Source organism: Plutella xylostella, chromosome 22, assembly GCF_932276165.1.
Source record: "Plutella xylostella chromosome 22, ilPluXylo3.1, whole genome shotgun sequence".
NCBI lineage: Eukaryota > Metazoa > Arthropoda > Insecta > Lepidoptera > Plutellidae > Plutella > Plutella xylostella.
In genome coordinates this window covers 23,007-38,791 of record NC_064002.1, presented here as the reverse complement: position 1 = coordinate 38,791, position 15,785 = coordinate 23,007, and the positions used below count along the sequence as shown (strand labels likewise).

The following is a 15,785-nucleotide window of genomic DNA, read 5'->3' as shown; positions in this document are numbered from 1 at the left end:
TTCTTTGAAAACAAAAGTGACATTTAGCTGTTTTGGCGGAAACAAAAAAATTGGCGCCATATTTGTAAGTTTTCAACACAGTTTCGCTGCAATATTTCGGATATATCGATATTGTGACTTGAAAAATTTCGGTAAGTACATTATGATGCTTTATTTACAATCTTTATAATGTGTTTATTGATAGAAAACTTGTGAATGACTATTTCCAATAATCTATCGAATATAAAAATTGTTACAAAGTTGGTGGCTAATATACGACCATTGTCCGATTGTTGCCAAACCTGGTCGAAATATCACTACTATTTTATCTGTTTCTTGCCCCAATTTATTGATATTATTTTATGTAATTTTACAGATTGAGAAGAGATGGCGTCAAGCAAACCCTTGTCTGATACAGCGCTGCAAAGGATATTGGAAAATTGGTCAGACATTGACTCGGACGACGAAATCGACAGTAATATATTTGTACCTTCTCCACAAAACTCATTTTTTGAACCAACTGATGACATAGTGGAACGTGGATTAGAACGTATTTTTATGAATTCTGAGGAGGTTGAAAGTCCTCCTACTCCCCCAGTGCCAGGTGAAATAGAAATACATACAACAAACAGGTTAAATTTGACCATATCTAAACCAGTCAGGAGCTATGAAGATTGGAAGATGAAAAAAAATACACATAAAATTCCTAAATTTACAACCAAGTTTGGATCAAAAATTGCATATTCACATAAAAGTCAACCAATTGAATTTTTCGACAATATGTTTCCAGAGCAGCTCATAAATACTATCGTGACTGAGACCAATCGTTACGCCACTCAAGAAAAGCACATTTTCGATCCAACTAATCCAGCTGAAATCAGAGCATTTCTCGGCGTAATGATTATGATGGGCTTACATCCACTGCCGGATTATGAGCTGTACTGGTCAACAGACCGATTTTATAATAACCCCGATATTTCAGCGGCATTCAGTTTGAAAAGATTCAAGAAAATACTTGAAAATTTGCACCTGAACAACAACAGTACTGAAGCTCCCCGTGATTCCGTGAATTTTGATAGGTTGCACAAGCTAAGGCCACTAATAGATATACTGAATAGAATATTTATAGAACAGGCGGAAGAATCAACAGTTTATTCAGTGGACGAGTGCATGGTGAAGTTCAAAGGGCGGTCTACAATGAAGCAGTACATGCCCATGAAGCCAATAAAACGTGGATATAAGGTATGGGCTCGGTGTGATGCAAAGACTGGCTATTTATACGCCTTCGAAATTTATACAGGAAAACAGGAAACTCTGGATGAAGCTGGTCTTGGTTTTACGGTAGTGACGAATTTATGCCAGAATGTGCCGCGAAACTCTTTAGTCACCTTCGATAATTTTTTTACGAGTTGCAAGTTGGTTGATGTTCTGTATGAAAATGGAATTTTTTCGATTGGGACTGTCAGGAAGACTAGAAAAGGATTACCAGAGTTCATGAAAGAGAAACCTACAAACAAGAGAGAAAAACTTGCGAAAAATGAGTTCGCGGCCTTGACTAGTGAGCCTATAGTAGCTGTTAAGTGGCTAGATACAAAGGAAGTTACTGTTCTTTCGTCTGCGCATAAGTCATCGGAAGTAACCACTGTAAAGCGAACACAAAAGGACGGCACGAAAAAGGAAGTATTTTGCCCAAAGGCGATAGCAGACTACACATTATATATGGGGGGCGTTGATCATTTTGATCACTTTCGTTCGTCCTATCCCACAGGAAGAAAGTCTCGGAAATTCTGGATGCGATTATTCTTCTTCATGCTGGATGCTGCAATCATAAACTCTTACATAATATACCTAACAAAACACCCACAACGGGTTTCAAGTCATCGCGATTTCAGATTGCGACTAGCGAGAGCACTGATTGGAGATTTTACATGTAAAAAACAGAGGCAAATTATTTTTAAAAATAAGAGAGGCGGCAATTTTGGAGTGCCTGATGAAATTCGACTACAAAGTGTTGGAATCCATTTTCCGGAGGCGCAGGATACTTACAAGCGGTGCAAGTTTTGCTCAACCAAAAAAGAAACAAAAAGGTCGAATATAAAATGTTCGTGCTGTGGTGTATCTCTATGTACAAAAGGATGCTTCAAAAAATTTCACATGGCACTTAACCCAGAATCCTTATAGATACCATATATGTATTACTTACTGTCTAAATAAAGTCTTCTTTTTATTTTAATTATTTGATGCATTTGTTTTATTTTATTTTTTGTTTTCCTTAAATGGACAATGGTAACATAGTAGCCACTTTCTATAGTCGTAACCAGGCAATGGCAATATAATGACCACCCGTTTTTTTTTTCCTGAAATGCGGTTATAATAAAAAAAACATATGTACAATCCTTATTAGTCGTCTTTTTAATCAGTAGAAATCGAAAACTCATTATTTCCTAACCTATTAGCTCGTACCCGATTAAGGGTTAATAAAAATTTTTTTTCACTTGTCAAGTTTCATAAGCGTTTGAAAGGTTTAGGCCTACCCTACATTATTATAATAATCACCAATGAAATAGGATATTGTATGAAAATTCACTTTACTTATAAAAGACTTTCTGCCTTATTGCACAAATGTCAAATTCGTCAAGTTCCTTTGAGGGCGGACCCTTTCTATGTTTAGCAGGTGTCGAAAATGTTCCTCCATTCAGTACCGGCGTTTAAGGTAGGGCGCGGTTGGGCGACCGCCCAGGGGCGCCGGACTGTAAGTAAACAGGGTTATTGGTAAGTAGACCTGATCCTTTCAGGAGGTGATAGAGGAAGGCATTTCTAGTTGATTGAATCCTATAATGCATAATGCGAAACTTAACCATTTCTAAGATATTTAATATTTAAGTTTTTTAAATTTTTTTGGCAAAATTGTATGATAAAACCGAAAATAAAAATAACTAGCCATATTTCAATATTTTTTTGGATGTTTTGCAAGTAAAACATTAATAAACTAATTGAAATAATCAAATGTGCATTATTTGACTTAAATTAGACCCAATAGGTAGGTACCGCAAAATAGTTTAAAAAACATTTTAAAAATATATTCAAAAGGCAAAAACAAATAAATCAAATTTAAAAAGAATTTCATATGACATTTTTTTGTGCACTTCAGTTTAAAAACAATGTCAACTTATAAGCTTTCAAATAAGATAATTCAATATCAAATAGATTTAGATATCACCAAGATATGACCAAAACAACCAGAGAAAGTCAACAGGGGTTTCCATACTAAAAAAGTCAACAGGACTGAAAACAATCACACTTTTTACCTTTAAATTGGGCTAATTTTGTTAGTTTCCCTGTTGAATTTTGTCCATATTGTTTTGGCCATATCTTGGTGATACCAAAATCGATTTGATATTGAAATATCTAATGGGTACACTACATAATTCCGAATTACTTTTTTACGAATATGAAAATAACGATTTTTATAATTACGAATTTCAAAGTTCCAAATAATTCACAATTCCGAATTTCAAGTTTCCGAATAATGAAAATCACGAATAGTTGATAAAACGAAATTTCAAACAACAGATTTATTAAAATGACGAAAGTCCTAATATTATAATTTTGATGTTTGAAATGTACGATTTTGTATTATATCGAATTGTTAAAATTACGAATCCCTAAGTTTTAATATTCCGAAAATACAAATTCCCGAATGTAATTTAGTTGACAAGAAATAAGTAGTTATCTATTATACATGTATTTTTAAGCTATATTTTGTGAAACGCTCCGCTCCGCTTCGGTTTTCAATATCTATGTGCACCTAACACGCTCCTCCTAGCCTTGCTCGTCGTCGCACCTATCTTTAGGTTTAGGTTCCAGGGTTTTTAAAGCGTGTATGCTTTGATTTGTTATGAAACTTAACAACAAATAGTTTTCTATTTAACAATATGTTTTTTAAGCCGTATGTAAAACGCTCCACTCCGCTTTGTTTTTAGATATCTATGTGCACCTAACACGCTCCTCCTCGCTTTGCTCGTCGTCGCACCTATCTTTAGGTTTAGGTCCCAAGGTTTTTAAGGTAAAACACCGTAAACATCCGAGCAATTGTATTGCTCAAATTCAAATGGTTTAATCGGTTCTACCTTTTTTGGCATAAGATTTTTTTGCCTAATCTCGTATTGCATAGTAACGTTTGGTCAAAGTCTCGTTACGCCGAAAATCGTATGGCATAAATCTCGTTTAGTAAAAAGTTATTTCGCATAAAATTGTTTAGCCTAATAATGGTATGGCCAAATCTTGAATAGCCTAATTATGCTATGGCATAGGTTTATACAAAGTAATAATATTCGTTTGGCTTTAACTTTGACGGAGCGTCTCCCTACATAGCGCAAACTGGTGCCTTGTTTTGTTTCCGCTGTTTGGAAAACGCTCCGCTCCGCTTCGCTGCGCTCCGCTTTGGTTTTGATGAACATGTGCACCTAACACGCTCCTCCTCGCTTTGCTCGTCGTCGCACCTATTTTTAGGTTTCGATCTCATGGGGTTTGTAATAATTATATTGGTCGTTAACTTTCGATTTTTTGATCATACAATATCGTGATTTTCGGGATGTAGGAGAAAAATACCACAATTTGTACATTTACTACATACTTAATATATTATTTGTTAAGATAACATTAGGAGAAACAAGATTATACATAGGTTATAGACGAACATAAATTTGAGCAAAAGAAACTTAGGTGTTTAAAGATTGTGCCTAAAGAGTTTTAGACGAAACGAGCCTTATGCCACATAAGTCTTGGCAAAGTGATGGTTCGGCCAAAAAAGTTTAGACCATACGAGTTATGCGAAATGAGTTTTGGTCAATAAAGATTATGCCAGATGAGCGGAACCCCTCACTGGCATGTTTAGTTTAATCTTAAGGTCAGAAGTAGCTTCAGATTGCATCAAATATCAATATTAGGTAATCGGATTGTAATAGTAATGAGACGTTTGTTAAAAAAAAAAAGTTTACATTGTTGAAGAAACAGATGGCGTTGTCTGAGTTGTACTAACTGTCAAACCCTCAGAACACTGATTTTGTGTTCAGCTCACATCTTATTTCCACAGAAGAAATTCTATATCTGCCCTCATACGTTCTCTACAGCAACGACGCTTGAAAAATAAATGATAAGTAGCTCGGCTCTGACATAGTTCCAACAAATTATGACAGATGGCAGTTATTTTGCTTGTATGAAGAAGGTTTGAGTAAAATGTTCTGAAGGGCGTATCCTTCCTTTTGAAATCATTGTCTTGTACAGATGACAGCGATCGAAGTCTATAATAATTTATTATTCAAATAAAAATGTGTGGAATAGGTCTATGTATTTACCTTCTACTTATTTTTTTATCTTGCTCCCACACGCGAATATTATCAGCAAGTCAAAGCCTTGCATTAGCCATATATTCCCTTTCATTATAAGTGTTTTCCTTACCTTAGCTTAATGGCCCTGAGAGTGTGGTGGATTCATATCGCCACAGATTATTTTATTAGTTACATGACAGCATCTGACATTTCTGACAAGCCTCCTCGTGTGATTTTGACTGGCTGACTTACGAAAAAAAGTTAATTTTGGTAAATATAACCTATAAATAACCTCAAATTATGTTGGAAAAAATATAAAAATACTGAGGAATCAAATACTGTAATGTTGTTTGTACCTTGGCGTTTCTGCATTGAAATGAACGATGTCGTCGTGCACAGAAAGTGAAAACAGTTACTCTATGTGGTCTGATATTGAAAAGTAAGTATCTGTAAAAAGTATCTTCTTCCTCATCGCAACTGAACTACGAAATGGTAGGTAATTGGTGAAGCCTTAGTGGGAGAATCGAGATTCACATAGGATTGTTTTTAAACCGAAATTCTCACAGAAAATCTTAAAAGACTATTCAAGGTTCCCTCGAGCACACTGCCTCATAATTCATAATATTATCTCCTTTGTACCAAGTAACCTATTGTAGTTTTCAGCACAATCAATAATTCTCCTGTAACAATTTTACTAAAGTTGCGTAAGCTTAAGAAACAACTGCACCCTCTGGTACCATGCACTGAAAATTTATAATGCATTACTAAAAACTGCAATCTATCCAGTAAATACAAACATAACATTTTATGTTAACAAGGTACAATTCAGGGATAAAGTTTCCTTTATCGTCATTCGAACTGGATGTTGATACTTGGTATACAATAAGGGTAATACCCCAGGAGTCTCTATTCTAAATTTCAGGTTTAGGAGACAAATAGTTTCCAAGATATTCATGTTTAAAATCAAGGAAATTGTATGGGAAATGACAGATGAGGTTATAAATGCAACTTTTTTTTTTTAAATAGGCAATAGCGTTTTTATATACAGCCAGGTGACCATAATAATATTTACAAATACAAATGCCGTCAAACCCTCGGGACCAAAACCTAAAGATAGGTGCGACGACGAGCAAAGCGAGGAGGAGCGTCTTAGGTGCACATGTTCATCGAAACCAAAGCGTAGCGCAGCGAAGCGGAGCGGAGCGTTTACGACACAGTTCCTGATGTTCCTATATGGCATATTTATGTGTCAGTTCATCGAGAATGTATGGCACATCACATTATAAAGTCAATATCTCAAAAACTACTTGTCTCCTAGATGTGGGGGTTGGAGGGGGAGGTTCCCCTCCCCTCCCCCCTTCCCCCCACACACCCCCTAACCTTTATTTCGAATGACGCTAATGGAAATTTTTACCTCGAAAACAGCAAATTTACTCATTACAAACCCATTACAAATTTCACCAAGTTCATTCCAAACTTACTATACTTATTAATAGCGTGAATTAGCTTGATATTAGCTGTTTCTAAATATTTTAATTTAAGTCCAATTATCAGAAGACTTTATTTTCTAAACACTTATTATTTTTATTCAGGTCATCCAAAAATAAAAGAAATAAAACTGACAACATGGACCAGCAAATAAAAAAAGAAATGCTTGCTGAATCAGACCAAGCATTGACCTTACTTATGAATGGAAATAAAAAATCAAAGCAGAGAAGCATTAAAATGGAATCTTCTGATGGCAATCAGCAGGAGTCCCTGCTAAAAACTATTAAAAAGGAATCATCAACTGATACAGAAGTTAAAAAACATAAGAAAAAGAAAACAAAAGATAAAAAGAAGGAAAAAAATGATTTAAATGTGGACAGCACTGAGTACTCTCAAAATAAACCTGACATTATTAGTCAAATAAAAACAGAAATTTTTAGTGACACAGATTCCAGAAAAAAAAAGAAAAAGAACAAAAAAAAAGAGAGTGAAGAATTTAACAGTACATTAGAGACAGAACAGATTGATGAAAGCTACCTCAACTTAAGAGTTAAGCAAGAGAAAGAAGAGAACAGAATGAAACCTAGCCAACAAAATAGTGATAGTTCCCATGTTGAAATTAACAAGGACATTGATAGGAAACGCAAGCGAAAACGAAAAAAAACTGAAAACAATGATAACTCAGAAGCAAACAACAACTTAGACGTAAATGAATATGAAAATAAACATGAAGATATGAGCATTGATGATGAAATAACTGTTGAAGAAACAAGAGTTCAATCTCCAATCAGACAAAGAAAGAACAAGCAGAAAGTTTCTCGGACAAGCATGAGTGTAGCCCAAAGTGACAATGAGAGAAATGTGGAAGAAAATGAAATTAATATACCACAAGTTTATGTACCTGCTCAGGTCAATGGTCATAGCTCCGGAAACACTGGAGACAGTGTCAGCAAGCAGCAGCGCCAGACCAATGAGGTGCAGGACACAGATTCAGACTCTTCTGTTCCGTTAGACAGACCAAGTGTGTCCACAAACACAAATATGAGTAATAGCAGAAGGAAAAGTGTTTCCGAACGATTAACATTTGAAGAAGATGCTGTGAGGAGTAATGATTCAAACACGCAACAAAATAGCAGTACAGAAAGCAATCTGTCACTTCCCATGAAACAGTTTTTGTCAAAGAAAACTAGTCTGAAACTTGTACACGCTCACAGCGCCAGCGAAATAACGTCAGACGACGAGGTGTGGGCGGTGTCGGCGCCGCGCGCGCTGCCGGCGGCGGCGCTGCTGGGCGCCTCGCTGGACGTGGGCGAGCGCGGCCGCCTGCGCGCCGCCGGCCGCTCCTACGAGAGTGCGGGGCGCGCGGGCCGCGTGGTGCTGGCGCGCGGCGGGGCGCTGGCGGCGGCGCCCGGCGGCGGCGTGGCGCTGCGGGGCCGCCCGGGCCGCGCGCCCGCCGCACCGCCCGCGCCCGCGCCCGCGCCGCCCGCCGCCATCCCGCTGCCGCCCACGCGGCTGCGCCACCCGCTACTCGGTGCCGACTACAAGCGAGCGCTGAAGCTGCCTCGCTCCGTGCGCGCGCGCCTGCTGGCCGCGGCCGACGCGCCCCGGCGGCCGCGCAGGGACCGGCCCGGCTCGCCCGCGCCCGGGGAGCCGCAGGAGCCGTGCGGGGAGGAGCCGCCACGCAAGCGCCGCCGCGAGGACTCGGCCGGGGGCGGGGAGGACGCGAGCGCGCGGCCGCGAGGCAAGCGGCGCCGCGCCTCGTCCGGCGAGCGCGAGGCCGAGCCGCCGCGCGCCAAGCGACGCAAGCACGCGCCCCCCGCCGCCCCCGCCGCCCCCGCCGGCGCCTGGGACAACGAGCAGGCCATCGAGGACAACTTGTTTAACTTCTAGAGGCTCCCGCACTGTACGATGCTGAGATCGCGATATTTACCACGTTGTGGTTGTAAAAATGAAATAAAATCTATATTTTTTTAAATAACTTTGGTGCTATAATTTTGAGAACAATGTATTACTTATATGTATTTTGGTGACAACATTGGTTCGGTAAAGGTGAAGAGTCCAAACCTTTCTGATAAATAAGTAAACCTTTTTATATTGACTTCGACCTTCAATAAAATTAATATAGGTAGGTATAGGTACTTATTATGTATTGTACGAGCCGCAACTCGTACATCGCCGCGTCAGCGGATCATTTTACAACAAACCAATAATTTTCCATGTATTCATTAGTATACTTTCAGCAATCGCGTCGGTTACTCATCCCCATCATTATCATAAGGCATTGGTTATCAATAAATCAATTTACAGTTACAAAAACTCTTATCATTTATCTACTGTACGGTCCGTACCGTACATGTTGGTCCTTCGAAAAATCAGGACATCGCGCGTGTTTAGTTCAAGTTTCACGTAGAACATTGGATTGCAGTGACTTGGATTGTAACGTGTGAGTGTTCTGGGTATCAGCACTTTGGGATCAGTTCACGGAGCCTGTATCAATAGCAGGAGCTTCGAACGGAACTACAGCAAGTATCATCGTCGAGTTTTCAAGTAAGATCATTCCATTTACTTGTGAGCTTATCATATCATAAATTACCATGGAAATGGAGTCTATCATCGCTAATCAAGATCAAATCATAGGTGCTATAAAGCAGCTGCTGTCCAACTTCAAAAAGGATAGCGCTGAGCGTAAGACACCTGAATTTATCAGACGTAGATTGGACACTCTTGAATCTTATTGGAAGGAGTTCCAATCAAATCATATCAACCTGTGTAAGCACGAAGATCGCTCAGGGAAATATTTCACTGAAAATATTTATCAACAAACTAACGATCTTTATCTATCAGCTAAATCATTTATCATGAATTATCAACCATTGCCAATCGGAGAGCAGGGGAAACCTGCTGCCTTCACCTTAAAGCCGTCAGCATTATCAAGGTCGCACTCGCCCTCGGGAGGTGCTTCCACCTCCACCACGTACTCGCAGGGTACTAACAGCAAGCTGGATGAAATGCTGCGCAGACAAAGCAGTAATTTCAGAGCCTTTTCACGCACTGTAGCATACATAGATCTCGATATTATCAAGGAGAAGTGGGAATTTCAAGACGCTCTAAAAACATTGGAATCTCGCTGGTATATTATCGATCAACTTCATTTAGAAATCGATAGCGACCTAAATGGGGGATATGAAGAATATCAAAATAGTTTCAGTAGCAATGAGAACATGTACAACAATTTAAAAAGGTCAATTAATCAGAAAATGTGGTCTATGAAACACAACGATCAAATTACTCCAAAGGTCGAAATCCCAACCTTTGAGGGAAACTATCATACGTGGACATCGTTTAAGGATCTATTTCTGGAAACTGTTCATAAAAACGCATCATTATCAGCAGCCCAAAAAATGCAATTTCTTAAGTCCAAGGTTAAGGGAGAAGCACAGAAATTAATTCAACATCTATGTATCAGTTCCGACAATTATGAAATCAGTTGGGAGATTCTGAACAACAGATACAATAACAATAAATTAATTTTCAACTCGCATATGAGCATTCTCATGAACCTTCCGTCTATGCAATTTCAATCAGCAAATCATATCAAACGACTGCATGACACGATAAATGAATGTCTTTTCGCGGTACAAAACCTAGGCGTCGACATCGTCACTTGGGACCCCATGCTTGTCTTTATACTCAGCCAAAAACTAGACTCCGAATCAAATAATGAATATATCACCTCGCTAAAAAACCCGAAGGAATTGCCATCATTATCCGAATTCATAAAATTCCTGGAAACGAAATTCATATCGTTAGAATCAAGCCGTCGTAAGCAGGACAAGAATCAACAAGGTACATCATCTTCATCTGAAACTAAAAGGCCTTATCAAGAAAAAACTAACTTTAATCAATACCGAAATGATCAGAATAGCCCCAGGAAATTCTACAACAATGCAACGCAAAAACCATATCATTCCGGCAAAGCAACCGGATCAGCAATTAAATGTGCCTATTGCAATAACACCGATCATGCCATATTTTATTGCAAGAAATTTCTGGAAATGCCGATTGAATTGAAAAAGAAAACAGTCCGCCAATTGAATTTATGCAACAATTGTCTTTATTCGCACTTTGGCATGCCGTGTTTTTCCGACAAAAGGTGCAAGGAATGCAACGGTCATCATAATTCGTTGTTACACGAGGCGCCGAAGGCCGGAAACAACATGGAATCAGGTCGGCCAGCAACAAAATCAGACAATATTATTCGCAATCATAGCCATGTTTCGCAAGATGATATTTCGGAAATCCTATTATCAACTGCGATTATCAATGTACAGGCGAAGGATGGGAAGAACCATAAACTACGAGCCCTAATTGACCAGGGATCACAAACATCTATCATATCAGAAAATGCGAGTCAGCTACTGCAACTGCCTCGACAAAGGTGCAAGGGTATCATTTATGGAGTAGGATCCAAAGAAAATACCTGCAAGGGAATAATTAATATCAAATGCTCATCATTATCAAGCGACTATGCATTTAATACAGATGCTTATATCATGCCGAAACTAGTAAAACAATTACCAAATCAATCGTTCCCGAAGCCCTCATGGGAATACCTAAATAATATCAAATTAGCAGACCCAGAGTTCTACGTCAGCCGGCCTATCGATATTTTATTAGGCGCTGATGTGTACTCATCAATCATCATGGGAGGGATTATCAAAGAAGACGACCACAGGCCTATCGCACAACAGACTCAGTTAGGCTGGATATTGTGTGGTAACGTAAAGTCGCTTCACTGTAACGTTGTCCTAAACTTTACGGATGACATTCAAAGATTCTGGACAGTTGAAGACATTCACGAAAGTTCGGAGCTATCAATCGAAGATCAAGAATGTATCAATTTTTATCAGAAAACAACGAAGAGGTTATCAGACGGTCGCTATGAAGTTAGGATTCCCATCAAAGAAGGAGGTCTACAACAATTAGGCGAGTCCAGGCCAAAAGCCATAGCGCAGTTTAAACAGTTAGAAAAACGACTTAAGCGACAACATCAGTTAGCAGAAAAATATAAGTTGTTTCTACAGGAGTACGAGCAACTCGGACACATGAAACGCGCAGCGCGTGACTGTAATGTGAGCTACTACCTACCGCACCATGCCGTAGAGCGCGCCGATTCTACTACCTCGCAAGTCCGTGTTGTTTTTAATGCAACTTCAGCGACGTCAACCGGTTATAGTCTCAATGACATACAGAAACAAGGTCCAAATTTGCAACAAAACTTGTTCGAACTTATATTAAAATGGAGACAGTATAAAATAGCATTCGTAGCGGACATTGAGAAAATGTTCCGACAGATATGGTTAAATGAAGATGACCAAAAATTACATAAAATCATATGGCGAGAATCGGATGATCAACCGTTGCAAGACTATAATTTAACCACAGTTTCCTATGGTGGAAAATCATCGCCTTTCCTTGCGATGATGACCTTGAAGCAGTTAGCTCGCGACGAAGGTCTTAAGTATCAAAGTTCGGCAAAACATGCGCTTGAAAATCATTTTTACATGGACGATTTAGTCAGTGGAAGCCACGATATCAATACCGCAAAGCAACTTGTATCCGACTTATTGAAGCTTCTAAGTTCCGGAGGCTTTCATTTGCGAAAATGGACCTCGAACCAACCTGAAATATTGGAAGCAGTAGATCAACAACAACAAACAAATCAAGGTGACTTCTCAGTTAAACAAGCAGAATCAAGCAAAACACTAGGGTTACGCTGGAATCCAGTAACAGATGAGTTTCGATTCCAGATTAATCTTGAAGATTTCTCTGATAAAACCACAAAACGAGCACTCTTATCAAACATATCAAAGATATTTGATCCCTTGGGTTGGCTTTCCCCATTGACCACCAAATTGAAGCTTTTGTTCCAGAAAACCTGGCAGACTGGAATAGAATGGGATGAAGAAATACCAGAATGTATCAAATCAGAGTGGATGAAAATTCAGAGCGACCTCCAAACTATCAACGACACACAGTTACCAAGATGGTTATGTATGAAAAAATGCAGCACCATAGAGCTTCATGGTTTCTCAGACTCGTCAACGAAGGCCTATGCTGCCGTCATATACTGTAAAATACCTGAAGAATCAGTTTCATCATCAGAGTCCACAATTGTGCTGGTAGCAGCCAAAGCAAGAATAATATCAGAGAGCAAAAGTATATCATTGCCGAGACTGGAACTGTGTGCAGCTCATTTGTTATCAAAACTGATGAGTCATGTAGTGACTAGCTTAACAGAAGCAAAGGAGATCAAGGTACATCCCGGGCAGGACGGCTACGTGAGAGTCGCCACCATCAAAACACAGAACGGCATCTATAAAAGACCCGTGGTAAAGTTATCAAAACTACCTGTAAACACAGAAAACCAAAGAGAGGAGCCTGTAAGAAAACAAAGAGAATCAAAAGGATATCCGAGAAAGAAAGGAAGTTATCTTTCTATCCTTATGGTTTTACTATTTATGTTTGTATCAGCACAATGCAGTTATCAAATATCAGCATTTAATAATAGTCAAAGAATTTACTTCGACAAAATATCAAACATGCGACTCGTAAAGGATGAATGGAAGCTGATTGCGTATTACGATTTACAACCGTATTGGCAAGGTACAAAACTTCTTCAGCAATATATCAATCATATGGACAACATCTGCACAAAGGTCATTGAACATAAACAATGTGACGTAGTAATACTACAATTACGTCACGATTACGAGGAGATCGAGTTTAATAACCAACTCGTACTGAATCAGCAAAACAGCGCGCGACCGAGACAGCGGCGCGGGCTTATCAACGGTGTCGGGTCGCTAGCCAGGAGCCTGTTCGGAGTACTAGACGATGAATTCGCCGAACAATATCAAAGAGACATAACACTTATAAAATCCAATCAGAATCATTTGGCATCATTATGGAAGAATCAGACATCGGTTATAGAGGCTGAATTTAATCTTTTACAAAGAGTAGAAACCGCCATGGACAAGCAGCATAAGATTTTTAATAAACATATAAATGAGTTTGAGCAGACGATCAGGAACACACAAGCTGAATTGAAAAATTCTAGATCAATGAACGACTTTGCGCTAATGTCAATCTCTGCGAATAGCTTATCAGTGAACTTGAGAAATATTCAAGATACCTTGATGGATACTATTACAGACATTCATTACGGAAGGTTCAATATGCATTTACTAACACCAAAACAAGTTCGTGACGAACTAAATATCATATCTGGGCAACTTCAAGATTTATCTCTACCTATCAAGAATATACAGACCGATATGTATGAAATATACCACATGTTAAAGGTCAAGGCCAGCATGAAACCTGACTATTTAATTTTTGAAATCAGAATCCCCCTCGTGACAAGAGACAACTACGAAATATACAAGCTCATTCCCATTCCTTTTGAAAGAGAAGGTAAAATGATGAATGTAGAGCCAATAGCCAGTCATTTAGCGATAAACCTGCATAAAGATCTATTTATTGAGATATCAGAAATCGATATACAGAACTGCCTTAGAGGCGACATACAAACTTATATCTGTTTATTATCAAGACCAGTGAATCAGATGACGTCAGATATCAACCACTATTGTATCAGTAACCCATCAACACAACAGTGCACTACTACAACTTCTGCGTGTCGGGATACCTGGCATGAGCTTAGCAACGTCAACACATATTTATATTTCTGTTGCGGACAATGCACAATTCGAGTCATGTGTGAGAGTTACGTCACCACTCAACAGCTGAGCAATGCTGGCATAGCAAAAATCAGCGAGGATTGCATTGTAAAAGGACAATCATTTACTATTTTCGCACATAGACAGATCAGCAATCAGATAACAATATCATCAGATTTGGCAAAAATCGAGATTCCCCAAATAAATAACATTATAAACATATCAATACCAAGCACTGAACTAGTAGAGGATATCATGAACATTAGCAATCATCAAAAGATATTGACCAATATAAGGAATAGCATAAAACAGATGAAAGCAGAAGGAGTATTGTCAGAGAATCTATCACAACATGACATTCATCATTACGTAGCAATTTATCTGGTGATCGGAGCAGCAGCAGTGGCGAGCGCGGTGTACGCGTGCCGGGGCCTGCGCGCGCGCCGCGCCCCCGCCGCCGCCGCCCCCGCCGCGCCCGGGCCCGCCCGCGCCGGCAGCGTCGCCGAGGCGGCAGCAGCCGGCCCACTTCAGCAGCATCAGTGTAGTGTACATAGTGTAAAAGCAGAGCTATCGAGTGTTCAAGTAGATAATCAAAGTGTACCGTGTTTCAGTGAAAATCCACTAAGTGCGCGGAGTGTCGTAAATAAGGCTACTTCGCCTATATTTCGTAATCCATTCAAAAATTCGGTTAAAATCAATCGCACTAGAGACTTTACAATTTAGAATTTAAAACAAAAATGGCATCATCTTGTTATTAGTTTACATCATCCCCATCATAAATTAGTTATTAATTTAAATACCTATTATCATCAGTATCTATACTTAATTAAATCAATTGTTTTCATCTCTCGCCGGGAGCATGTACGAGCCGCAACTCGTACATCGCCGCGTCAGCGGATCATTTTACAACAAACCAATAATTTTCCATGTATTCATTAGTATACTTTCAGCAATCGCGTCGGTTACTCATCCCCATCATTATCATAAGGCATTGGTTATCAATAAATCAATTTACAGTTACAAAAACTCTTATCATTTATCTACTGTACGGTCCGTACCGTACATGTATTAATTTCCGTTTTCTATGTTATTTTTTATTCTACCAAATGTAGACATATTGTTAAAGATATAAACCAATCAAATGTTGGTTCCATTTGGTTGGAAGTACATAATTGTATTTTGGGGAGACATCCGCCTTTTTATACGTACATACTTTGTATAATAGTACCTACCGAATAACTTTTTG

The 15,785-nt window shown here is 39.1% G+C and overlaps 1 protein-coding gene across 1 annotated transcript; it reads left to right on the top strand.

Moving 5' to 3' along the window:
• The first annotated feature begins 5,516 nt into the window (after window positions 1-5,516).
• Window positions 5,517-8,775, top strand: LOC119690478 (uncharacterized protein DDB_G0284459). The gene is made up of 2 exons (XM_038105660.2): window positions 5,517-5,748; window positions 6,902-8,775. Exons 1-2 carry the CDS (start codon window positions 5,693-5,695, stop codon window positions 8,685-8,687), a joined length of 1,842 nt encoding a protein of 613 aa, XP_037961588.2. The 5' UTR covers window positions 5,517-5,692; the 3' UTR covers window positions 8,688-8,775.
• The last annotated feature ends 7,010 nt before the right edge of the window (window positions 8,776-15,785 follow it).